Genomic DNA, 25,362 nt, shown 5'->3' with positions numbered 1-25,362 from the left:
CTTACCAACTACGCCAATGCTAGAGGGTTAAAAGAATTCAATCCTTTCTTGTCTATTCTTCCCTAGCACTATAAAACTAGGATAAACTCACTTGGCTACATTTATTATTTAATCCACAAATGGTGTCGAGGCACGCGTCGAGTGTGTGCGCATCACGAGTGGGCCAAGTGATGGTCACTTGGCTAGATTTCTTATTTGCACTGAATAGTTACAAAAAATATGTGAGTTAGCTGTTGGTCCTATATCCCCTTGTACGGGTATTTTAGCCATAGGTTCTACAGTAGGACCACGAGCAATGACAAAAATGTACGCTGTGGGTCCACCCAAAAAAAAAAAAAAAGTCGGGATAGAATGTTATTGCATCCTTCATCCAAGTCTCTTTCAAAATATATGAATTATTTTGTTGCTAATAGATAATAATGAAAATGCTTGGTAATCTCTACGCCATGGAAAGGTTTGATTCGCCTCATCGAGTCGTACATTCTCATATCCGGGACCATTCACATAATTTTTGACTCCGGGTCTTATTTAATACACGTGGATACCAATATTTTTTTTTATTCGTTTCTCTACTATTGAAGTGTAAAAAAAAAAAAAAAAAAAAGTGTAACTCCATGTCAAGTAAACATGTAAATGATGATATCCTTTAACTGCGTGACACAAAAGTTAAAATTAAAAATAAGCTGTTTAGTCAGCTGAGCATAGCACATAGTATTTCGACCCCAAAAAAAAAAAAAAAAAATCATAGCCCATGGTATCACTCGTGGGTGTGGAATGTGATAAAACTAATTGAGCAAGAGGGAATTTTAATATTTATTTAAAAAAAAAAAAGTTTATGGCTTCTTCACCTTCTTTGATGCCATCATTATTAATATTATATGTATTTTTTATTTTCTTTATCTTTTTTGTGGTGTAGCAGAAGATCAGTTCATCTTCCTCCTTGACCACAAATAAACATCGTCCATTTTAGGACGCTTCAAAATATATACACAATTCGACCCAAAAAAGAAAAAAAAAGAAAAAAAACCAATTCGAGTTCCCCAACCGCGTGCATTTTCCACTTTAAACAATCTCAAGTCATGTCGCGAGCATCGTCTTTGCCTTAAGAAATTTCGAGGTTTTTTTTTTTTTTTTTGAAATCACGGAAAGAGTAATAGTCGCATTTCAATAGCGAAGTGCGGATAACTTATAGACTATGAAGTATCGACACTCTGTTGAAGCCTTCCTGTAATATCGGATACTCCGACACATGTCCAATACTTAGTCAACACATGTTGGAAAATCCAATACCCGATCTACTCTCTCGATACTTTCAATTAACACATGTTGGAAAATCCAATACCCAATCTATTCTATCGATACTTTCCGACACTTGAGTTTGGAATTTCAACATACACGAGGTCAATTCTAACAATTTTTACTAAATGAGTGATCAAAATGTAAATATTTTAAAAAATAAAAATAATAAAAATAAGAAATGGAAAATTTTCTTTTCTCTTCTTACGCACTCCAATATTTGAGTTCAGAATTTGAATTACTTATTTTTTTCCTCAAAGTTTTATGAATTATTGAAATTGAATTGAATTTGTCAAATTAAAATAACGAATAATATTAACAAATCATAGATTAATGTTTATATTGTAAATTCATTCTATTTTATTATTTATTATTTATTTATTTGTGAATTTGAATAGATTAATTTTATTTAAATAATCATAAAAATAATAATTTATTATATATAAATATATATTTTAATATATAACGTGTCCGAACGTGTTAAAATTTTCTATTTTTTTAGAAACAATATGTCATTATATTATATCATGTCGAGTCACCTATCGCTTGATGGTATCGGCACTACTTAGGTTATAGATTTGCTATGATGCTAGTGATGAGTTAAATCGAGCGTTTTGAGAAGTGTACAAAGGAGTTTAAATTATGCAATTTCATAAATGCCAAGTGCTGTCTGCTAACGTAATCGCTTACGTTACTTGGGGAACACAAGCTTTTTGAGGTTTCCCCAAAAAGAAGACATGTTTCAGAAGAAACACATTATCATCTTTCGTCCTACTCAAGGTGGCTATTACTATTAGTAACTTTAAAGTGTTTCGCCCGTGATTCTCGAATCTCTTGACATTGTCAATGGAGCTGCCGTGCTCAGCTCGTCATTCTTGGATCTTCAGATATCAGAGTGTCTTAAAATAATTGAATATTAAATCACATCTTCTTCATTCAATAGCTTCAATTTCGAAATGATCTCACATGGCATTTTGCATAGTATCGGACGCATATTCCATGAGTTTTCAGACATTTTCACTCTTTAGATTAAGATTAAAGTTTAATCCATATGTGAAGAGAAGTGTTAGAATAATATGTTAAACTTTTAGAGTCATTAGTAGTGATTCCTCAAAATCTCTTAAGGGGTCAATGAAGAATGATGGCTCGCACCTGTTGCCAGACGCGAAAGGCCACGAGAGGACGCTGCGTTTCGGCCATATCTTGGTGGCAAAGTACGTGTGCATCCACCCTTCTCTGCAAGTGCAACGCACCGTGAAGGGAGAACGATGTCCGGACTTGAGATCCGTAAACAAGATGGACTTTGCTACCTCAAGATTAACCCTCTCTCTCTCTCTCTCCCTGGCACGTTTGACATGTACAGACTCGTCCCGATCATCATTAGCAGTCCGATACCGCCTTTCTTCGTGCGAGGTGTTCCGTCTTGGTCGCGTGCCATGGTCCAACAGATGAAAAAGACAGCAACGTAACCCGTCATCGTTCATCGCATGATGAAGTTCTGAGAAAGGTTGATTTCTGTCTACGCCACAATCAATGTCGTTAATCCTCATCATGGACCATTGAAGATGAAAGTTCAGGAGGCACTTGATGGTGTCGACACCTAAATATTCAAATAAAGATCTTCTCGCTCTATTCATAAGGAAAATAGGGACCAAACTCATCAATATCGAGAGAGTCAGATCTCTAAGCAAAATATTAGTTGCGCACATTATCACATTCCTCATTGCATCTAGTTATTGGGGACATTTAAATTTAGGAATAGCATTTACAGCCCGACAAATAGTTTGACGTGCAAGGGAAACTCAAAGACCTAAAAAAAACTTATTTTTCTAGGGTTAATACTAGGGGTGAGCATTATCTGAATGGACAGTTTCCACCTTAAAATCGAGAACCGTCCACTAAAGATCAATTTTGAAAAATCAAAACTAGGAATCGCTTGTTAGTTCCATTGATTCACCTGAGAACTAGACTGCTGATTCGGTCTGGTTCCTCTATTACCTTGGACTTCATCAACCAATGCAAGAAGGGCATGGTCCATGCAGTTTCAATGGCCACATAGGTAGTCAATGTCTTCCATGACAGATTCCCGCAAGCGTCTCCAAAAACACCTGAAATTGTGAGTTTCATTTGGAATTGGTGCAAGACTTGTCAATTTCATTTGGATCGCAATACAGATGGTGAGTGACCATGCCATACTTTCATCCTACTGCTTGGCTTGTTCTTCGCCAAGATTTACCCGACAACTAGGGGATGTATTGATAGGTTGACATGATAAGGGCTAAAGTAGTTTGACGGAGCAAGCATATCTACTTCTAATTACTAGGAAGATGAACATGAATCCATCACCTTTATAAAAGAACAGTGTACTTGAAAAAATTAATTTGAATACATGTGTTGATCCAACTAAACAATGTCGAGCTCTTTCAATAAGTATCGCAACTTCAGAGTAGTACACACACATCAATTTGATCTGGGTGGGTGGGTGGGCAACTCCACGCTTAGAATTAGGAACGAAACCATATTCACTAGTTCTAGTAAATTGGAACTAGGAACTAAACTTGTCCCCATGAGAATCATCGGTTCCGGGCCGATGAGGTCTGGTTCTAGCAGTTTCTGATTTCTATGCACACCCCTAATTAATACCATGAAAAATCCAAATTAATACACTTATCATAAATTTACTCCAAAATAATTTTTTAACCATAAAAATCTCAAATTGGTACATTCGTGACAATTTTACCATCCATTTATTTTCGTTAAATTGAATTAATACCATGAAAAACCACAACTACTATGCCTATGATAAACAGAGAGTAAAACTCTAAATTAATACATTCATTAACTACTACGTATTATTTAACTTAGTAATTAGACAGTAAAATTTAACAGAAACTAATCGATGGTAAATTATGTACCAAATTTTAGGTTCTTGGTAGTCAAAAAATTAATTTGGATAAATTTCTTATAAATGTATTAATTTGAGATTTTTTGTGATATTGATTATATTTTTCAAATCAATTGCCGCACGAGCCTGTGCTTTACATAATTTATTGCAACAAAATTGCATAGGCGAGGAAAATTCGCAAATCATTTCAATCTTACGAGACTCGATTTCGGCGGAAATTGATTGGAATCTCATGCGGTGGATTCGGGAGCGATACGGTGGAGATTCGAAGAAGGAAAACATAGAGAAAGATGGGGGAGGGGTAAACGAACATTTTCCAAGAACGAGACCGGCAGTCACGGAATCTATAATCCAAATGCTCCGCCGGACCTCCCTCCATGTTCAGTGATTTTCCCACCGTCGCCGAAGGCCAAACGCCACCATCTCTGTCGGCCAATTCCGCTTCGCTAAACCGTGCGAGTGCACCGCCGGCGAACCTCCGAGACGTCACCGGGGGACTCACCGCCGACTCGGGCTGCTCCGTTCCGTCGTCGCCGGCTGCCACCACCGTCGTACAGCCCATCGCTGCCGCCTCTGTGGATGCTCTCGTGCCGATGGAGCGGGCGCCGTTCGGTCGGACCGAATCGTGTCTCGTGGCTCCCGAGCCGCCCCCCAACCGCCCGTCCTAGACACCGACTCCTCTCGTCCCTGCAGGTCGTGTTTCTTTTCCAATTTAAGATTTAGGGTCGATTGCATGTTCAGATTTTTCATTTTTATTTTGCATTGATTTGTTTTCTATGTTCTGGATTCGTGCATTTTCTCGAACGGAGCCGTAGAAAGTCGTAGAATTTGATTTTACATCTTGTTAAGTCACTCTAGTTCGTATCGTCAGATGTGATTGCATTTGCATTTAGATCAAATTATCAATTAATTGCAATATCTTCACATTTATATCCTTAGGTCTATATTATAAACTCGAAAGGATAGAAAAATCACACCTTACATGTTAGTAACTTTGGATTGCATCTTTGTTAAAAAACAAGAAAACCCCAAAAACAAATCTAGGAGAGCAAATAGGGAAATTTGCAAATTTCATGTATGAGGAATCGAGATCTCTGCCCATATGAAGCGTTGTTATATCAAGAATGAATACTAATAATAATTTTGATTGCTCTTACTTGAATCCTGATATTTTGTGTGTATTTGATATGAAACATTGAACCTGCTTTTTTCAACTGCATCAGTCAAGATTGCATCTTCTTCTTCTTTTTCATATTATTAACGTTCATCGTATAGCATTTTAGTCTATACATAATAGAAGGTCTTTTCATACCTAGGATTTAATTCAGGGCATGTTTTCAGGGCTAGTGCAGCAAAGCTATGATCAGGCCGGGGGGTGTTTTCCAAATTTGGTTACAAATTCCCCCGCGGTTAAGACTTTCGTTTTATTTACGTGGAACGGGGGCTCCGATAACCACGGCCTTTGTTTAAGGTCCTTAGGCTGGATCATAACTTGGGGAGGTCCCTCCTCGGCCCACCTAGGGGGCTTCTATTCCCCCTGTTGTCTTCATTGGAGGCGGCCTCCTTGTTCCTTGGGGTTTTTGGGAGTCCCCAGGATAGAACTTCATACCCAGTGGTTTACCCGCATGGGCTTGGGGGAGCAGTTTAAAGTCCTACCTCAGCAGAGCTATGATCAAGCGAGGGGTGTTTTCCAAATTTGGTTACAAATCCCCCCGCGGTTAACCCTTCCGTTTTATTTATGTGGAACGGGGGCTCCGATAATCATGGCCTTTGTTTAAAGTCCTTAGGCTGGACCTATACCTAGGATTTAATTCAGGGCATGTTTTCAGGGCTAGTTTCATTCATGCATATTAATAAGATGAGGAAGGACTTTCGAAAATTAATTAATATCTCATATGGATTGCATTTTAGTTATATAATTCACTCATGTTTAATTCTACTTGATAAAAAAAAAATGTTCATTTCATTTAGTAACGCATGTCACAAGTCGTTTCGGGAGTAATATGTCCTTAGAATCTAAGTTTGATTTTCAAGATTTTTGGCCATATAATCGTTTTAGGAGGCTAACTTTGAAATAGCCAAGAGAGTTAGATTAAGAAAATCCGACAAAGATCTAGATTAGGTTGCGAGTTAGATAGTTTTGCATCATAGCAATAAAATGCGTTAATTAGATTATTCTTGCGCAGTCATTCGCGTCTTAGGCGGCTAATATAGGCCATGCATAGATTGTATCGTTGCGTCTTCACCTTTTGATTCCTAGTGCGTAGGGCACGTCCCAAGGCTTGATAATGAGCTTCGCTTAAGCTTGCTTGGCGCGTTTTTTCCATTTTTTTGCAATTTATTTACCCCATTGATCATGGGCTGTCATCTTCATTATTTGCGCACCACGCATGACCACTTTCACCTACTAGTGATTTAGGTATAAGACTCACGAAAAAATAGTACGCAGAAAGGTTACATAAAGAGGAAAGGTACCTGCCGGTCTCCATATTTATAATCTATGATTCGTAGAAGTAAGGTAGACTTCCACATCTTACTTGTTTGATTTCTAATCACCCCATAATAAATTAGTGGCGACTTCAAGTTTTGTTTTATTGCATTATCTAATTGAAAATCCAAGTTTCGATCGGAAAGGCTCGGGAAAGCTCACGCTGAGTAGGAGCATTCCTAGCCTTCATCCTGTCTTAACAATCTATTAAATTTGGTTCACCTCGAGAAAGATTGCAATAATTAGTGACAGGAGTTACGACAGCATAACATGTAAATCATACAGAAGTTGACCATCTGTTTTGATGAATAACTGATGGACATTTCCGGTCCCCAATCTGTGCAGATTATCTAGAAGAAGAGCCATGTATGAGAACCAATATCTATACACTTCAATCATCCTCCAGAATGATAGGAGTCAAATAGGAAAAGCACCACTTCCTTAAATGGGATTCCTTGCATTTGGAACTACCATACCACCAAGCTCTCCGACTAAAACAGAAGGTTAAGTACTTTGTGAGTCTGCGCTGGTCATAGTTCTGTTCTTCCTTGTGTTGGTTTACCTTAAGAGCATTAACTTAGTTTGGCCCCCCATCAACAGAAGCAAGCCGTTGGTTTAACTCTCCCGGTGCCGTTGTCTGTTCTCTATGTTATAATTTAGTGACTCGCAGCATTTTGCATTGTCTTCAGCTGCCAGCATGTTTCTTTTCATCTAACCCTCATCCCTTTGTGATGCTCACACCGAACCCTTCCTCGGACAGGTCTCCTTGTGCAGAACATGCCATCGCCAAAATCCACTCCACATACGCTACCATAGTTGTTTTTGACGTCCACCTGCTGTGGGAAAACTTCTACGATGTTTCCCAGTTCATATATCTTAGCTGTATGATCCCACGATGTCCTTGTCAGCTTATCGTGAATGCCATTGGATGCTCCTCTTCTGCTCGATACAGATTCTGATGCTTGAATCCTCATCCCCTTGTGCTCGCCACATCTTTTCCGCCCTTGTACTGGTGGTTTTGTACAGGGAAAGCCATCTTCAAGATGACCCCACAAATAGGAGAGCTCTCAATAGATGGGCAGGTACCCGAAATTGCAGTGCCATTAGCATGAGATTCACTTATAACTAGTCTAGGCCGCGATTCAGCTGTATGATCCCACGATGTCCTTGTCAGGTTATTGTGAATGCCATTGGATGCTCCATTTCTGCTTGATACAGTATCTGACACTGGTATCCTCATTCCCTTGTGCTCGTCACATCTTTTCCGCCCTTGTACTGGTGGTTTTGTACAGGGAAAGCCATCTTCCGGGACAACCCCACAAATAGGAGAGCTCTCAATAGATGGGCATTTACCCAAAATAACAGTGTCATTAGCATGGGATTCACTTATAACTATTCTAGGCCACGATTCAGCCGGATGATCCTGCAACATCACTGTCGGCTTATCGTGAATGCCATTGGATGCTCCTTTTCTGCTCAATACAGAATTTGACGCTTGAAGCCTCATCCCCTTATGCTCGCCACATCTTTTCCTTCCTTGTACTGGTGGTTTTGTACAGGGAAAGCCATCTTCTGAGACGACCCCACAAATAGGAGAGAAGCTCTCATTAGCTGGGGAGGTACCCAAAATCGCAGTGTCATTAGCATGGGATTCACTTATAACTAGTCTAGGCCGCGATTTGCTAAACTTGAAAATTCTGTTCAAGGAATTGCTGCTTTCTCCTCCAGTCTGGGGAAAGGAATCTTTCTCTGAAAGCAGCTTTCCATTGATTCTAATGCCCACTTGCCTGGGGCGGATAGGAAGAAGCTTCCTTGCAATGCCAGAAATGCAGTATGTGCTTGAAGCGATTTCATCAAGTTTCTGAAAGATATCGCCGGGCCGCCGTGAACCATTACTGCCTTTGTTCCATGCATAATCAAATGTGTTCAGAAGTGAAAGTTCTGTTCTCTGAGCATCTCCCTTATTATTCAGCTGCGAATATCCAATAATTAAATATGAAGGATAATTTTAGAATATCAAATTAAAGAGGCAAGAGTTTACCCAAAAAAACTGCTTTGCAGCACACTGCTGTAAATTCTATGGGTGGTTCCTTCTCAACGGTTCTCTAAACTATGTAAATCTCATATCAACTTCCTTATTGACAAAGACAGCATTACCCTACCTTCACCATGATACAGACTGCAAGTTCTTATGGCAGAGCATGAGGAGATTTTTCATCAATATGATGATGGGAATGGACTATATTCCAAGGATGAACATTGACTCAGACTTTCCACATGGGATGTATATTTCATTTGGATGTATTTATCTAAGTTATCTAGCACAGCCATTTCGAAGAACCAAAAGCTCAGAAAACTCCAACATTGAGCATACTTTTGTTCAGAACTCACACTTCAGCTCATGAGAGAGAGTGAATAAGTCAATAATATTGTAGATTCTTCCGCATGGCCTGCACTATACTAGCATCCAAATTCAATGCTTCCCCATAAGATGACGACATTTTCCTACGGCTTGCAATTGCAGACAGGTTTAGCAAGCATACTACTGGGGCAATCAGAACAATTCAACTGCGGCAGTTGATTAAGAAACGTACCGAAGCCCAACGGAACACGATGGGGTAGCCTCTTGACAATACTTCCTCAAACAACCCGAGCTGTTTGGTGGGACAGGATGTCTTGCAGTCAATTTCACAAGCAGCTGACGAGCACCTGCCCAAGTGAGCACCCGACCGACCATATTGCTGGAGTCTGGTCCTGACACAGTCCGCCTTCCCAAGGTAAACCACGACTATATATCGCGGGTCGAGCTTGGCGATCTCACGACCCAATTTGGCGCGAGAAGCGGCTACGCCGAGCTCATATATCCCCGGCCCCGGGCTTTTCGGGAGGTTATGGACCCGGTACCTGGCAGCACCTTCCTTCCCCAATGAATAATCTTCCCAATCAGTAGGTCCTACGAGCACCTAAGGACAAAAGGTCGCGCCACGATATCAAGAATTCAAGATCAATTCATCACAAACACAAGGAAACCAACCCCTACGAATCGTCTCCACTCAATTCGACCTTCACATATGCTAAAGAGTCGCATTTCGAAGTAACATTAACCTCAACCAAAAGCGCGTCGATCAAACCCCTCCATCATAAAAATTCAACTACTCGGAAACGAAAAATTTTCAATCCTAACGCACGAACCCATGTTCAGAACTTGATGATCTACGAATGAGAAATTTTGTTTCGGGCAAATCGAAAGGACGATACCTTCCAAGTGGCGAACGCGGAGTCGTGCTTGGTTCGTTCGCAGTCTTCCCTCCTCAGCCTGGCGACGGCGACAACGTTCGGATCGCCGCGTTCCATTCAGACTCGCGGAGTCGTACGTTAAGGACCGGACTAAGCAAAGCGTCCTAAGCTAGAGAGAGCGCACTTCAGACAATTTTAATGTAGTGACCACTTTGACCTCGTGGCGCGGGAATAATTACCGGTCGGGCCCTCTAGGAGGAGGGCTCAAGCCCAGTTCGTCATTTTCGGCCGTGAAGATGAGTCCAGTGGGCTTCTCTCTCTCTCTCTCTCTCTCTCTCTCTCCATCTCCATCTCTTCAAATTAGGGGCATGCAAAAATCAGAAATCACCCGGACCTCTTGAAATCAGATTAGAATCGACAGTTCTCAAATGAAACGATCTTATTCTCAATTCTAATAAATTGGAATCGATGGGTATCAATCCAATTCCCGATTCTAGGTATGGAACCACTCACCCACCTATTGAGTCTAGACTGGTAATATATAAATATATATTTAATTTTTAGAAAAAAATTTCCAACTAAAAAGATTTTAAGAAAAATGAAAACCTTAAAATTCCTAATCTAAAGCTCAACAATCATTAACTAAGTACTCATCTTGTCTTACTCTCATTTAATATCAGTTGTCTCTCTATGTCTCACCCACGTCCTTGACTCTTAAACTCAATGTTCATCGACTCACGGCGTCAACTCTCAACTTTTAATATAAGTCTAATCTTTTTACTAATCTTGCAATTAATAAGTCCAAGCTTTACTTTGGTTTGTCGAAAAATGTTGCACTGAGTATATCGCTGATGGGACCAATTCCATGGACCCATCCAGAACCAGGTTAGTGGTCCGGTTCTTTGGTGGATCCATGGAACCAACAAGCGGTTCCGATTCTAATTTTTCAGAATCGATCTTTATTAGGCAGTTTCTAATTTTGGTATAGAAATATCTCATCCGGACCACATTCATTCTTATCTCAGACCTTGCTTTTTCACGGAATGGAACCCTATGTTTCTTGCTTTATTCCTCGAGCACGCCCGTGGAAAAAGCGCACCCACCTTACTGTTCGCGAGCCTCGCTAACGACACAATTCGCACCAGCTCTTGGCGGACGATGGCCATCCGGGCCAAAGCAAAATCAACTCTCAACACTTTCGGCAGAACACGCAAACGAGGTCGGACGAGGGTGATTTTCCATCGCCACCACCATCATCATCATCCCCATCTTCTCGTTCTCGTTTCGTGCAAAAATCGCCCTTTCCCCGCAATGCGTGCACGTGCACGCTTCTCTTTGCGGCCTTCGACCAGGACCCGCCCCTTGGCCCTTGCCGCCTTCGTTGCGTTCGTGCTTTGTCACTTTCTATCCTCAAATCCTTTTCTTTTTCATGCATGATTGCAAAGGTGCATCAAAGTTCTCCCCTTTCTTTCTTTTCACCGTGCAATATGCAGTAAAGGGTCTGTTCGTTTTCAGCTTAAAGCATCTTTTTTTTCTTTCTTCTGTATCTTTGCCGCCCTGATTTTCTCGGCCTATATTAATCATAAGATTAATAAGATTTGGCTCGGCATCTTATATTGTAAGCGCTCGAATTCGAGTCTTATGTTTCAAACGACAATATCAAATCGCGTGAACCTCTAAGAGGGGGAAAAGAATGCCAATTCATTGCTCAAAGGCTGAAAAGTCCTTGTAAACTCGATGACCAGGTGAGTCAACTCGGGGTGCCCATGCGAAAAAATGGAATCTTCGAAGGAGCGCAAGAGCATCTACCAGAGACTTCATGTGCATTTGGATGAAAGACGACTTTTCTTGGACTTTATGTCTTTTCTGCTTCCGTCCATCACTCACCTAACGTAAACCGTCGCCTAATACCTTTGAAACTTCCAGCTTCGGCCCCCCGAAAATTAATAAAAAACGAACGGAAAAGAAAAAGAAAAAGAAAAGCCAGCCCTCAATCAGTCACATTTACATGGCCCAGCCAGAGGGAAGAATACAAAAAACTAGGGTTTCCTTTTCGTGATGCACGTTGCTGTTGGTTGCTCTCCATCTGATATTCTGTATCCATTCGGCTCGTTGAAAACAGCCATTTGACCTAACCGCGAATTGACCTCGTAACAAGGATGTTCGCGCTCTTTTCATTTGGAAATCGATGATCACGGGTTCAATTCTCATCGTAAAGAGAACTCGGATCTAAGCAAAGCTTCACGGCGGTTCCTCTGGATAGCCGGTCCATCAAGATCGTGCCTCAAGTTATAAATGAATAACATCGTTGCCAATCAATGGAGCCGGGTCGAAAAGGACAGGAATAACAGCCAACCTTACATGATAATGATGATAGAGGCCAAGGATACGGACAATCATAAAATAGGAGGAGGTCGGCGCCATTAAAATTGCACACTCAAATCAATGTTTTGGTCGCTCCATTTCTTAATTACGAGGCTTCTAATTAATGCCCTATATTCGCTAACACCTTACAGCCAAAGCATTAGGGCGGGAGCTGATGGGACTTGTCGGACCGGGAAATTCAACTCTTCTATTGACAAATTTCTCAGTAATTGCACTGTGCGACTTTTCTTTTCATTGAGAAGAAAATGGGGGGTCGATTGTAAAAAAGATACTCGACCGAACTCGAATGGAGAGATATGAGCTTCGAATATTCCCATCACGTCGAGCTAGAGATGATAATGAAGAGTATCGGCTTAACCCAGTACGGTTCTCGCCCTAACAAAAACTGATCAAAAACCTAGAGATGAGATCCATCAAGATGTCCAAAAGGGTCCAGTGGCAACAAAAATCAGACTCTACTCCAAATTTTTCTATCGTAGTTCGGGTAAGTTCGGTTTGTAAAATCTTAAGAAAACTAGAGACAAGCTCCAATATATGTCGGAAAATATATATGAGAGCCCTCCAAAAAACCCCTTAATTCATTCTGGTAATGTACCGAAGTCAAAGTGTTTGTTGTTCGGATCAACAGATATTCAGACTTCAGTCAGAAGATCTTCTCTCTCTATATATATATGTATGTACAGAACGACACCTAGTTGAGAATGAGGATCCTAGGGTTCTTGTAGCTTTCCTACTTTCCAGCTATCATACGGAAATCACAGGCGAACATAATGTTTCTGAGGCCCACTCTGTTGCATTATAGATCATGTCCCATTGAAAATGACTAGGATGAATTTCTTTGTCATTTCGTTGATTGATCCAATCAGACTGTTCAAGCGCGGTACATCAAGGATCGCATTTGCTTCTGCAATACGAGGAAGTGTGCTGTTGTCAAGGCACCCTATGCTTCTTCAAATTCAAAAGATTTTTTTCACTATTCATTGTCGTTGAAAAAAGTAATTCCAACAACACGTGACGACAATGATTAAATTAATCGAAATATATTTAGAAAATAGTAAGATTTGAAATCGGCATATTTGGCTAGATCAGAACACGACAAGCGAAAAGGCTGTCAAAATCCAAAACTCAAAAAGGGATATCTTAAATAAGTACCTTATCGATGGTCGATGATTAGTAGCCAAAATGTTCGTTTTGGGGCCAAAAATTCAATACTATAAAAGATGTAAAGTCCCCTATTAAGAGAGGGTACCTTGGTGAATAGGTTTCTATAATGTTCTTGAGTAGCCAAACAACGTAGGGAAAAGAAAAGGAAAGCCAACAATAATTGATCGAAGATATATCAGCCTGTTTCAAATTAAGGAAAGCCAACAATAATTGATCGAAGATATATCAGCTTGTTTCAAATTCTTGATTTTTTTTTTCCACCAACTTCACGTTTGACTAGGGAATTAGGCAGTAAGCGACTTGATTTTGTGCTCTCATTGCCATGGGGAGTTACCAACTGATTTTGTGCTTTACCTCTTACATTTTCCAAGGATTCGACATTGCGATCTACAAAAGTAGATGTTTCACTTGGAAAGATCACTTATTTAGCGTGTGCCACTTCATTAAGTTAACTGAATAACTCATGTTCAGTTTCACTTTTTCTAGGTATCGGACATATTATGTGATAGCACGAGAATTGAAATAAAATTCTCCTAAATGGGAAATGATTATAAGCAAAGATAAAAAGTTGGTAAGAAATGCATATGGGTATACAAGGAAAAAAAACACTAAACTTTATCCTTAGAAAGAGGGGACATCGAACAAGCACAAGAAAGAAGATGGAAGGTGGGTAGGCCTAGGCAGAGGCAAAGGTTTCACTGGCCAATGAACACTGCTTGATGTCCTCAACAATGATGATGAGAAAATGTTAGGATAAAGATGTTGAAGTACGACAAGCAGTTCCCCACGCACAGAATTCGATCGTCCCCACTTTAACATAATCGAAGATCATTAAGCATGTCCCTCGGACAGTGAAGACCGATTTCTAGACATTTGCAAAACACTGCAAAGTCCACATTTTTATGGGATTATTTTATTCGGGTGTTTCCCCATCTGGTTCCATCGCATTCATCTCTGCCTTTCCTTTCTTCCTCCTTTCTTCCTTCCCCTTTTCTTTTGCTTTTTCCACTTTTGCTTTTTGGGGATCGGCGGGTGTCGTTATTCGTGATTGGAAGGGAGGGGTGGTTGTTTTCTTTCTCCTTGGTTTTGTTTCTTTGGGGCTTTCTATTTTGGCGCTACTTTATTAGGATCTGATGTGCAGGGCCGTATCGAAATGAGCAGCTTCAAGACGAAGCTCTTGCTCTTTGCTTTCCCTTCTTTCGCTCTGCTTTGCTTTGCCTGAAACCGTAAAGCGCGGTCTTACATGAGAAAAATGTTGGACCAAGTTTGAGAGAGAGAGAGAGAGAGAGAGAGGGCATGTTGTTTCACATGTACTTTGATAAAGGAAAGATGGGAAATAAAATAGAGAAGCAGGTGATCAGATTCATGTAGATGAAAAGGAAAGTGTCTTGAAGTGCACGTCCTCCTCAGGCTCTTTTCTCTCTTTCAGCTTTCCGTTTGGGCGTAGCAGAGAACAGCCATCGCTGTTTTGTTACAGTGATCAGTCGATCTTTTTCTTGGTCGCTTAAAAGCTGGACCAAAGGAGACTTGAGATGGGTTTTTGGTATAAGTGCTGACGAGCAATAATTATTGTTGTGCGGAGTCATAATTCAGATCCTTTTGGAGAGGTTTGAGTATGAAAGATAAAGGCTCTTCAGATGGAGTTGGGAATGGAAAGGTGGTGGTTGTTGCCGTGAAAGCCTCAAGGGAAATACCAAGAGCTGCATTGGCGTGGACTTTGACTCATGTTGCTCAACCTGGGGATTGCATCAAGCTGCTTGTGGTCATATCTCACTCTTCAAGTAATCTCAGATTCCTTTTGCTTTTCCCTCTTTCGTTCTTCCTTTTTGTATGTTTCAATTCGTTTGCTCCTATGTTGAAAGAGGGGATTTTTCTTTCGCACAAAGGAGGTGGAATAGATGTGAATCTGTGATTTTGGTTCATGGGATTTCACATGATTCCCGTTTCCATGTATGCATGCGGTGTATTCCCCTGTTTTCTTTGCTGCTGAGTTGGGCAACTAGTGTGAGAACCTGATCTTCGTCAGAAAACGTTATCTTTACCTGCCATGAAGCGTCATATTAAGTTCGATTGTCTGTAGAGATCTCTCGGTTTTTCACAACGATGCAGTCTCTCGTAAGTTTCTCTTGGACAAGAGGTGAGTCTGAGGAAGAACACAATCGAATTGTTATCTCGCGGAGGCCGAACTTTTTAATAAAACTGAATTTACTGTCTTGTGGACTCCTTTTCGATTGATCTCTTTTTCTTTTTTTTTCTCTTTTGGCTTGAGGTTTCAGTTCTGTAGCACCGCGATGATTGGAATTGAGGTAATCTTTGCGACTGATGTACCCGGTGTTATTCCTTTGCCAGGTAAAAAGATGTGGATGTTTTCGAAGTTTGCAAGTGACTGCACCACTGGTCATCACCGGTCTATCTCAGAGATCAGTTTGGATGAGAAGGACGACATTGCAAATTCATGCTCTGAAATGATGTATGGACTCCACAATGTCTATGACCCAGACAAGGTCGGTACATTTGTCTCCCACTCTTTGCATCTGTCCATTTAACTTTTCAGATTCCATTTATTCAATCTTGTTGCTCTTCATCACAGGTCAAGGTTCGGCTGAAAATTGTTTCCAACACACCATGTGGAGTGGTTGCTGCTGAAGCCAAAAGAGTACATTCAAACTGGGTTATATTGGATAAGTAATGGTTAACCTATGGTCAATTAAGGAACTGATACATAGCTGTTGATGTGGCAAAGCTGTTTTTTTTCTTAATCGCACTTCTAATACCTATTTTCCATCAACTTGTTTGACGAAGTGATCTGTTGCAATTGTGTGGCAGGCGGCTGAAACATGAGAAACAGGTCTGCATTGATGAACTGCAGTGCAATCTAGTGGTCATGGAACGATCTAAAGCAAAGGTCCTGCGTCTCAATTTGATTGGATCACCAGGGCTTGATTCAGAAACATCTCCTTTGTCCTTGGTTGATATCGATGTATCTCATGTGGATGCTAGTCTTGAGTGTGAAGATATGATCAGAGGGCCACTTGTGACTCCCGCAAGTAGTCCAGAACACGAGTCACCGTCCACCACAACTGACATTGGAACTTCATCTATATCAAGTTCAGATCAAGTGAACTCCCCATTTCTCCTCTCTGAAGTCCACAGAAAACTACAGAATGAGTACATAGGTAAAATTGAAGTGAAACGGAATTTTGAATATTCTGACTCCGATGTAGAAAGTGAAAAGCTGGGTCCTCCTGCCATGTCATGGTTGGAAGATACTTTCAACCCTTTGGAGGATAAATCACCAAAGCCCGACGATAAAGCTTTCTTTAGCACCTACGAATCTTTGATGGATCAAATTTCTAATTTGGAGAGAGACCCTGATAGGGGAATCAATTTTAAGCTTGACATGGACATAAGCAGAAGCGTTAGGGAAGCAATTTCGTTGTCCAGAAATGCACCTCCTACTCCTCCTCCACTATGCTCAGTGTGTCGACACAAGGCACCTGTTTTTGGGAATCCACCGAGGTGGTTCTCATACTCTGAGTTGGAACTTGCTACTGGTGCATTTTCTCGAGCAAATTTTCTGGCTGAAGGTGGATATGGTTCTGTCCATCGAGGGGTTTTACCTGATGGCCAGGTCATTGCCGTGAAACAGCATAAGTCAGCAAGTTCACAGGGTGATGTAGAATTTTGTGCAGAAGTCGAGGTTTTGAGCTGTGCCCAGCATCGCAATCTTGTCACATTGATTGGGTTCTGTGTTGAGGATGGAAGAAGACTGCTGGTTTATGAGTATATTTGCAATGGCTCTTTGGATTCACATCTTTACGGTACATGTTCTTCTGTCACTGATGTTCCATTGGAAATTTGAAAGCAGAAGCAGTAGGATGAGAATAGAGAGATAATGCTGACTATTCACCAAATACAAAACGTGCTTGTAAAATATAAGTGTGTAAGTTGATGTTGGATCCACAGTCATGTCCTTAACTTGGAAGTTTTTGTTGTTTTTTTTTTTTTGCCCAGGACGTGATCGGGACCCTTTATCATGGTGCGCACGACAAAAAATTGCAGTTGGAGCAGCTCGAGGGTTGAGGTACCTTCATGAAGAATGCAGAGTGGGTTGCATTGTACACCGTGATTTGCGGCCTAACAATATTCTTCTCACGCATGATTTTGAGCCATTGGTATGACATGCTGTAACTACATATAGTTAATAGTCCTTCATATGGTTATTAATCTCGTTTGTCTCTGGCCAATTCTGTCAATTAGCACTTCTGGCTTCATCTGCTTAATAACATTCATTTGATATCATCTCCAACTGCTTTGGCTGTATACCTTTGAGGTGATTCTTATCGCTGGATGTTAGGTTGGAGATTTCGGACTTGCGAGATGGCAACCCGATGGAGACATGGGAGTAGAAACAAGAGTGATAGGGACATTCGGGTACATTCATGTTCTCTCTTGAGCTGCGTTTCCCATCACACACAATAATCAAAATCTAACATGGATAAGCTGCCATTATTAGGTACTTGGCTCCAGAATACGCTCAAAGTGGTCAAATCACTGAAAAAGCTGATGTATATTCATTCGGTGTGGTGCTCGTAGAGCTTGTTACGGGACGAAAGGCAATGGATATAAAACGTCCCAAGGGTCAGCAATGCCTCACTGAATGGGTATGGTTCAGAAAACTCTAGTACAAACACCACGTTCTTCCAAAGAAATGATTTCGTCTTCAATTATATGCAGGCGATTTTTCTCATCGTTCAGTTTTGGTGCAGGCACGGCCATTACTAGAAAGACGTTCAATCAGTGAATTGATTGACCCGAATTTGAACAATTGCTACTCAGAGCAAGAGGTTCATCGAATGCTGAAGTGTGCTTCATTGTGCATCCGGCGGGATCCTCAATTAAGGCCTCGCATGTCTCAGGTTGTGTACATCTCAACTTGTATTCAAAAGTGTGTGTGAATTTACTGCTAGAACTGAGTTTTCTACAATCTCTTTGCAGCGATAGTAAAGCACTAATGGAATGTCTTATCTTTAACTGTAAAAAGACATGCACTTGTGCCTAATTATGTGATGCATATTTCTTAACACATGCATGCTTGAATGAACTTTTTTGCAAGTTTCTTTGCATGTTTTCTTGGGCCTTTTAGGCGTATAGTCCTCTCTCTGCTTTCGAAATATTCACCAGCACAAGCTTTAGGCAAATATGATTTTCATCTCTTCTACTGCCTGCTCATTGCCCATTTGCCTTTGCTTTAGGTACTACGCATGTTAGAGAGCGATACTACCTTGAACTAGACAGAGAAGCAACGATACTCGCTCGTTGAATCAAAAATATGAATGGAGCATGCCTGTCAGCATGTGGATGGTAACTGATGGCAACGCTAGTATAACTGTGCCTCAGATATGGGTATTGGAACCTAGGTACTAAGCATTCAATCTGACAAATGGAAGGCGAAAGTCCTCATTGTCAGAAGCATTTGTAGAATGTCATATTTGGGGTTTGTCAAACCGAGAGGCAGATGGAATACCAGGAAATTTTCTTCGACTTCATTTGCAACAGGAATGTGAACTGCCAAGAGATGGTTGAGGTGGAAACTCTCGTGAGAAAGCACTACTTGTCAGTTTCATTCAAAAGAAGCAGAATGGGACGCTCCCATGTATTTGCAGCTTGAGTTCTTTCTTCACTGTCTAAATTGGAATGTGATTGCTTTTTTAGCCCTTCTGTATGAGGTTTATCTGGCAAATATTCTGAGGAAGTAGGCCCCTGAAACTCGAGGCCTGCTTCTCGACACACTCTAGGAAGATCTTTTCAGACAGCAGTAGTTGCCTGGAAGGAACTGCCTTGGCAATGGAGTTACTACAGAATCAGCTCAAGAGCTTCTTTTTCTGGACTTACGTGATCTGCCAGGATCTTTTCCCATGTGTTGCGTGTACAGTGTGTTAGTGACTGGAAGGAGTGGCTCACATGACCGGGTTGTGCGAAGTGTACCCTGTGAACCAGCCAAGCGAATGCAGGAAGCTTCTTGCTGAGAAGGAGGCTTTGTCATTTTCTTGAAGCTCCTTGTATATTAGAGTAGAATGGGTAGCTTGTATCTTCTCATATGCTAAATTTTTCACTGGAATGAAATTTTCACAATGGTTCAATGAATTTTGAGGTAGAAAATGACTGAATTTTTTAGAGCTTAAATCGACGCGATAAAACAGACATGGTGCATAAGTAAAAGCACTGTAAATTGTAAAGTTAAAACAACAACCTCGGAGGTTCCAGTTCTACTCAAAGACAAGATTTTGAACCTAGCAGCAAGATGAATGCTTTCAATGATTCATACCCAGAATCAATCCACAACAAAAGTTGACAAAAATGATCATGCCTAATCTTGGCAATCGAGAGATTATGGCATCCAACTGGGTCAACTTGAAAGACAAAAAGATGCGATTTTTAACCTTTGTGGATCGAAGGACCAGTCGTAGAATGCCTCCATCACCGATCCGGCCACCGTCATTTTGGTCTTTCGCCATTATGATTCACCACTCCAGCTGCGATCGGCCCCGTCCGCAGAAGAGCGATGGAATTCAAGGAAGTTACCCGAGCCCATTTACGCTTACACCACGACGGGCCATTGGGTCCACAGGTCTACTGAGCGCAACCCACTTTAAACGTCGTACGTCCGAGCATTTGTCCGAAGCGGAGTTTGAAATTTCAACGCGAGAATCTCCCTGTCGCCGCTGAAGCTGAGCTCCAGAGCCATGAGCCTGCTCCTCAGGGTGCGCAGCACTGTTGCGTCTCTTCATCGCTTCTCCAGAGCCCTCTCGAGTATCTACCTCGTTCCTCTCTCTCTCTCCTGCTTCGTACTCGCGAGCTCTTTTAATTCGAATGGCTTCTCATATTTGTGGATGCTTTGCTTACTTTATGCAGGCGTTTCGGTTTCAGAGCACAAACTGGCGGAACCTGTGCTCGAGACAGATCTGTGCTCAATTCACCCGGCTGCGGTCGTCCACCCAAACGCCGTTATCGGCCAGGTACCTTGATGCTTCTCAAGAACATGCTCTTTTGGCTTGTATCGTGTGATCATCTTGATGGGTATTAGGCTGGGGAGGGGAAAAAAAGGAAAAGGATGTTTCTTGTATAGAAGTTGCTTCTGTGTTGAGATTGTATGGAACAATTTGTCAGGCACATGTCGCTTTGTGTGACTCCATTTATTTGAGCAAGTCTTGTCTTTATAAAACCCCTGTTCCTGGAGAGGGTCGTTCTCGTTTTGATCATTCCCATGTCTTGATCTCAGGGTGTTTCAATCGGTCCTTTTTGCACCGTGGGGGCTTCAGCTAAGCTCGGCAACCAATGTCGGTTATACCCGGGAAGCCATGTTTTCGGCAACACTGTCTTGGGTGAACATTGTGTGCTCTTGACGTGAGTTCTAACTTTTACATAGGTTGGAAGCTTATGTGCGAGTTATGTGAAAGGCACTCTCCTAGTTACATGTATATTCTGAATTGTGTCAGGCAGTGGTGCTGTGGTTGGTGATGATCTTCCGGGGCAAACAGTAATTGGATGCAATAACACAATTGGTTATCATGCTGTGGTTGGTGTGAAATGCCAAGACTTGAAGTACAAGGTAATAGCAGTTTCTCATGTGATAGATAATTTATTATCATAAGACACATGTCATATGGCATTATTAGGTAGTAGATCAAGTTTTGGACCTGGTAGTTCTACTAAAATCTTCCATAGGCATATCAGTTCCATTATTTTTGCAGTACATGTATAATTCTAGGCTGTTGACTATTGTCTCAGTTTCTTTGGCGTCAAAGAGCCACTTCTAGGTTCAAATTTTAATCAAGCAAGCTGTTTCTAGGTTTTCATTTCCTTCGATCTTGTACTGTGGCAGTATTTAAAATAGAGATCTAGTTTATGGATGACCTTGGTTTGGGATAGTTTCACTCCACAAGAGTAAATGACACAGAGCATTTAACTGAAAATTGCACGGGTATAAATATTTGACCCGGACATTCTAATTCCATGTTATTGTTTTCTGGCAGTGTGAACAATGCTTATTGTTTTTCGTGCTTTAGGCTTCACATTTTGCATCTGATTGAAGTAAGTATCATAAGATTGACTTGGTGGCATCCAAGCTAGAAACACTAGCTAGACTAGTATTACTTAAAGAAATTTTTTTTCTGTTTTTTTCTTTTTTGGCTTCATTGGCATCTTGTTAGTTGATAGTAGTGGAAGCCAATGTTTCTGCTGCCATGGTCCAAATGTGAAGATCAATGCTGGGTTTCGTAAAATTATTTGTCTAATTGCTCGACATTATTCTTCTTTGGGTGTGGCTTTAGACAGGGGATGGATGTTTCCTTCACATTGGGGACAACAATGAGATCAGAGAATATGCCTCCATCCACCGATCTTCAAAATCAAGTGATAGAACTGTAGTTCTCTTGCTAATAACTTGCATTACAAATTATGGAGCCTTAGATGCTTACCCTGTATTTTAACCCTTACTTGCGTTTTCACCAGGTAATTGGCAATAACAATCTTATCATGGGGTCTTGTCACATTGCACATGATTGCAAAATTGGGAACAATAACATCTTTGCAAATAACACTCTTTTGGCAGGCCATGTAGTAGTAGAGGTAAGTTGCAAGCTTTTCTTTTCTCAAAGTTTGAGTAACTTGTCATCGTCATCTATATTATCTCGTGACTGCAACGTCCATCCTGAATTTATTGAAGCATTGCAAATGTAGGATTATGTTCGTACGGCAGGCGCCATAGTAATTCATCAGTTCTGCCATGTCGGCTCCTTTGCTTTCATTGGTGGTGGTTCTGCGGTATGTCATTTTCCCGAAATCATTAGGTTCTTCAGTTTGTTTTGCTTTTATTTAGTCAGAATGCTTTATATGGCATTGCCTTCAAAACACAAGAATAGAGCTATGAACTGTTTCATATCTATGCTATGTTGCTTGAGTCAATACACTGTCTAAACATCATCATCAAAAATTGCTTCTGCATGTCCATAGATTTCACAAGATGTACCCAAATACATGATGGTGACAGGAGAAAGAGCTGAACTTCGGGGTTTAAATCTTGAAGGTCTTCGGCGACATGGATTCACAACCCCAGAGGTTGGCATGAAACGCAGTTTCTTTTACATCTTCTTCTAAAGGTCCTAGATTAAGTGGGTGAAAGATTGATTTATGGTCTAGTGATGATATCGTTCATTTACAATTCTGAGTGGTTCTTTTTGTACCCTAGAATTTTTTGTCAGAAGAAACCATGTATGACAGAAGTACTCAGTGGCATGTGATGTTACTTTAAACTTTGTGTGAGAAGGTTTTTGTTTGTGTGTTTTTTTTTTGTTTGGGGGGTGTTGACACAAAAAGTGGCTGGCGTTACGCAAACATGCTAAATTGTTTTAAGTGGAGAGTGAGAGTGAGACTACGATTAGCTCAAATGCATCTTTTGGAGAACAACAATTGGTAAAAGTGGAGATATCTGATCAAATTGAATACTTTGTCATAGTTGTTGCCTAAATGACATACCTGTCTATGTGGTCTTTCTGCTGCAATGCAACATCTGTGAACACTTGGATGTGGATTTGTGATTCGTGATTGATTGATCTAGATGAGGAGCCTAAGGACAGCTTACCAGAGGATATTCATGCCATCAGATGCCAGTTCTGGGGGTTTCGAGGAACGTCTTGCTGAAGTGGTACTCAACACCACGAAGTATATTGGCTTAAATTATAGTGAACTTGAAATGCTCATCGTGGGGTTAAATCTACTCTGCAGGAACAAAATGAAGTATTGGCACAAGTTTCTTCTGTACGGTCTATGGTGCAGTCCATTCGTGATTGTTTTGCTGAAAATCGCCGTGGAATATGCAAGTTCAGGCACTGGAATGGCTGATTAGCTATGTTACAGTTGGGTAAATGTCTTCATTCTATACATAAGTCACTTTACATTTTGATGTTCTTTGTTAATTTCTTTTTACTGATTTAGTTATATAGTAATGTGACAGTATTGTTATTTGTATCTTTGTCTGGCTTCTGAAGTTGTGGAATCATCAGTGGAGATTCAATGCAAATAAATAGTAGATGTTACCTGATTTTTTTCCTTATTTCTATCGAATACTTGTTTCCTACATGCAGCTTTTCTTTTGGACTGAGGCAATCGTATTGTGCACACTCACTTGACCCTTGCATGAAGCTCATCAAACTTGTTTGAAACCAATTTGTGCAGCTTCATAGTGATCATTTGTGAAGCAGTCGCCATGAGGAGCAAGAGAACCCTCGATTTTGGCTGGAACTGAGCCCACAGCATTGGGTGAATCGTGTAATAGGACTCGAGAGTAAGTTTCTTCAACTTTGTAGGTGAGTCAAATTCAAAGAGTTTTTCTTTTTTCCTTTTCAATATCATGATGTTGGATTGCAATACAGCTATATTCGAGTGTTGTTCATCTGTGGTATCAGTTTACCACAGTTGAAAAAAAAACTGTGGAATCTTTTTAATTAATTTATATGGTTCTTGATCATTGGTTGTACTGTTTATTCTGAATGCACAGCCAAACGCCACTTTTTCTTTCAGTGCTTCATGGCGTAACAGCTTATGTTTATGAATGTCATGGAATTGTTGGCTTATTGGAGAACTGTTTAGAGTTTTGATGAAATTTGATGACAAGAACAGCTACTACTCGTGTTTTGACTGGTTATGCAAGAAAGCACTTGAATCATTATTCTTGCTTTGGTTTGAGTCAAAAAAACTGTGGACATCTCCCTCTCTATCGTTACTCTTGCAGGACGGTTCTGATATAAGTAGAGAACTTCTAGCCTTCTAACTGCAGGACATAATCTGGTAATTCATGTCTATGTGTTTGGAGTAACTGTGATAGGAAGGGGTATCATTAGTACAACTTAGGTGGTATTGCTAGGAACTTCATCCCCACTTCAAGCATAAAAGTTAAACCCCTTTTATTCTCTTTTTATATATTTTGTTGTCTGCCCTATAATCAACCAGGGTCTATCACCTACATAATGTATCGCTATGGAACTTTGTATTTTTGAGAAAGCTATTAGCCTATCTGCTAATCATTGTATTTTTTTGAAATGTGGATGTCCATAAACCATAGGTCTCTGCTTTAATATGTTAGAATGAGGATTACCTCTTGTACTTACATCATTATTATATCTTTGACAGCGAGTCTTTACATTCTTTCTCACATCTGCTCAACCCTAAGGTGCAGTCAGTCTGCGAAGCAAGACATGAAGTTAAGTTCCTGCCAAAGAGGAATTAGCTGGAATTATCATGAGCAAATGGACTTGAACTCGTACAGCAACTTCATTTTTTGTACTCAGTCTCTTAAAATTCATTGCCTATTATTATACATTCAACTCTCTCCTCTATGCTCTCTGTTCTTTTTAACATTTGAGGCGTGACCTGCCGTTTCCAGGAATAATGCTAGAAACTGTCCTGTACACACACACACACATACATACAGATGTTTTGCTATCAGCATGGCTATTGTTTATCATGTGTCGACCTCAGCTATGACATGCCTTGAAAAGGCAAGCTTTTTTCTCTCCCATTTCATTTTCCTTCGCTGGCCGAGAAAAAAATGCCAAATGCTCCGAACCAAATGTCTAGCGCCTCTTGTCATTAACATGCTCGGTTCTTATGCTGTCACCCGCTGGAGCTTGTCGATAAGGTTGTGCTGGCCTGATTGCAAAGAGTCGCCGACGTTATGGTTCGACAGAAGCTAAAAGAACGAATTTTTAAGTCTCGAACAATCTTTACAACCCCCTTTTTCTCGTTCTTTATATCTCCTCTGTTTCTTCTCGCTTGTCCATTATTCTCCCCTTTGTTCCTGGAGTATGTAATGTTGATGACGTAAGTC

General features: G+C 40.7%; 3 protein-coding genes across 7 annotated transcripts; 2 read left to right on the top strand and 1 right to left on the bottom strand.

The window, feature by feature from the left end:
• Nucleotides 1-6,906: 6,906 nt before the first annotated feature.
• On the bottom strand, nucleotides 6,907-10,086 carry LOC104436504 (protein EFFECTOR OF TRANSCRIPTION 2). The gene is made up of 4 exons (XM_039307999.1): nucleotides 9,948-10,086; nucleotides 9,284-9,652; nucleotides 7,816-8,661; nucleotides 6,907-7,753 (listed from the first exon to the last, which is right to left on the bottom strand). Exons 1-4 carry the CDS (start codon nucleotides 10,041-10,043, stop codon nucleotides 7,397-7,399), a joined length of 1,668 nt encoding a protein of 555 aa, XP_039163933.1. The 5' UTR covers nucleotides 10,044-10,086; the 3' UTR covers nucleotides 6,907-7,396.
• Nucleotides 10,087-14,388: 4,302 nt separating this feature from the next.
• On the top strand, nucleotides 14,389-19,622 carry LOC104436503 (inactive protein kinase SELMODRAFT_444075). Its single transcript, XM_010049294.3, has 9 exons — nucleotides 14,389-15,256; nucleotides 15,825-15,979; nucleotides 16,066-16,160; nucleotides 16,302-17,296; nucleotides 17,490-17,650; nucleotides 17,833-17,909; nucleotides 17,992-18,139; nucleotides 18,245-18,394; nucleotides 18,731-19,622. Exons 1-9 carry the CDS (start codon nucleotides 15,091-15,093, stop codon nucleotides 18,767-18,769), a joined length of 1,986 nt encoding a protein of 661 aa, XP_010047596.2. The 5' UTR covers nucleotides 14,389-15,090; the 3' UTR covers nucleotides 18,770-19,622.
• A 150-nt stretch (nucleotides 19,623-19,772) lies between these two features.
• On the top strand, nucleotides 19,773-25,051 carry LOC104436501 (probable acyl-[acyl-carrier-protein]--UDP-N-acetylglucosamine O-acyltransferase, mitochondrial). Of its 5 annotated transcripts, none has more exons than XM_010049293.3 (12): nucleotides 19,773-20,288; nucleotides 20,391-20,494; nucleotides 20,758-20,882; nucleotides 20,979-21,087; nucleotides 21,809-21,901; nucleotides 21,990-22,106; nucleotides 22,218-22,301; nucleotides 22,491-22,595; nucleotides 23,095-23,178; nucleotides 23,262-23,397; nucleotides 23,712-23,842; nucleotides 24,666-25,051. In XM_010049293.3, exons 1-10 carry the CDS (start codon nucleotides 20,222-20,224, stop codon nucleotides 23,376-23,378), a joined length of 1,005 nt encoding a protein of 334 aa, XP_010047595.1. In that variant the 5' UTR covers nucleotides 19,773-20,221; the 3' UTR covers nucleotides 23,379-23,397; nucleotides 23,712-23,842; nucleotides 24,666-25,051. The 5 variants fall into 5 exon arrangements, with proteins under 5 accessions (XP_010047595.1, XP_039164492.1, XP_010047594.1 ...); XM_039308558.1 differs by having other exon boundaries at nucleotides 23,095-23,181; nucleotides 23,262-23,392; nucleotides 23,712-23,820; XM_010049292.3 differs by having other exon boundaries at nucleotides 23,095-23,181; nucleotides 23,262-23,392.
• Nucleotides 25,052-25,362: the final 311 nt, after the last annotated feature.

The sequence above is a fragment of the Eucalyptus grandis genome, chromosome 3, assembly GCF_016545825.1.
Source record: "Eucalyptus grandis isolate ANBG69807.140 chromosome 3, ASM1654582v1, whole genome shotgun sequence".
Taxonomy (NCBI): domain Eukaryota; kingdom Viridiplantae; phylum Streptophyta; class Magnoliopsida; order Myrtales; family Myrtaceae; genus Eucalyptus; species Eucalyptus grandis.
The sequence above is the reverse complement of the archived record's forward strand: the minus strand, read 5'-3'. Positions and strand labels throughout refer to the sequence as shown.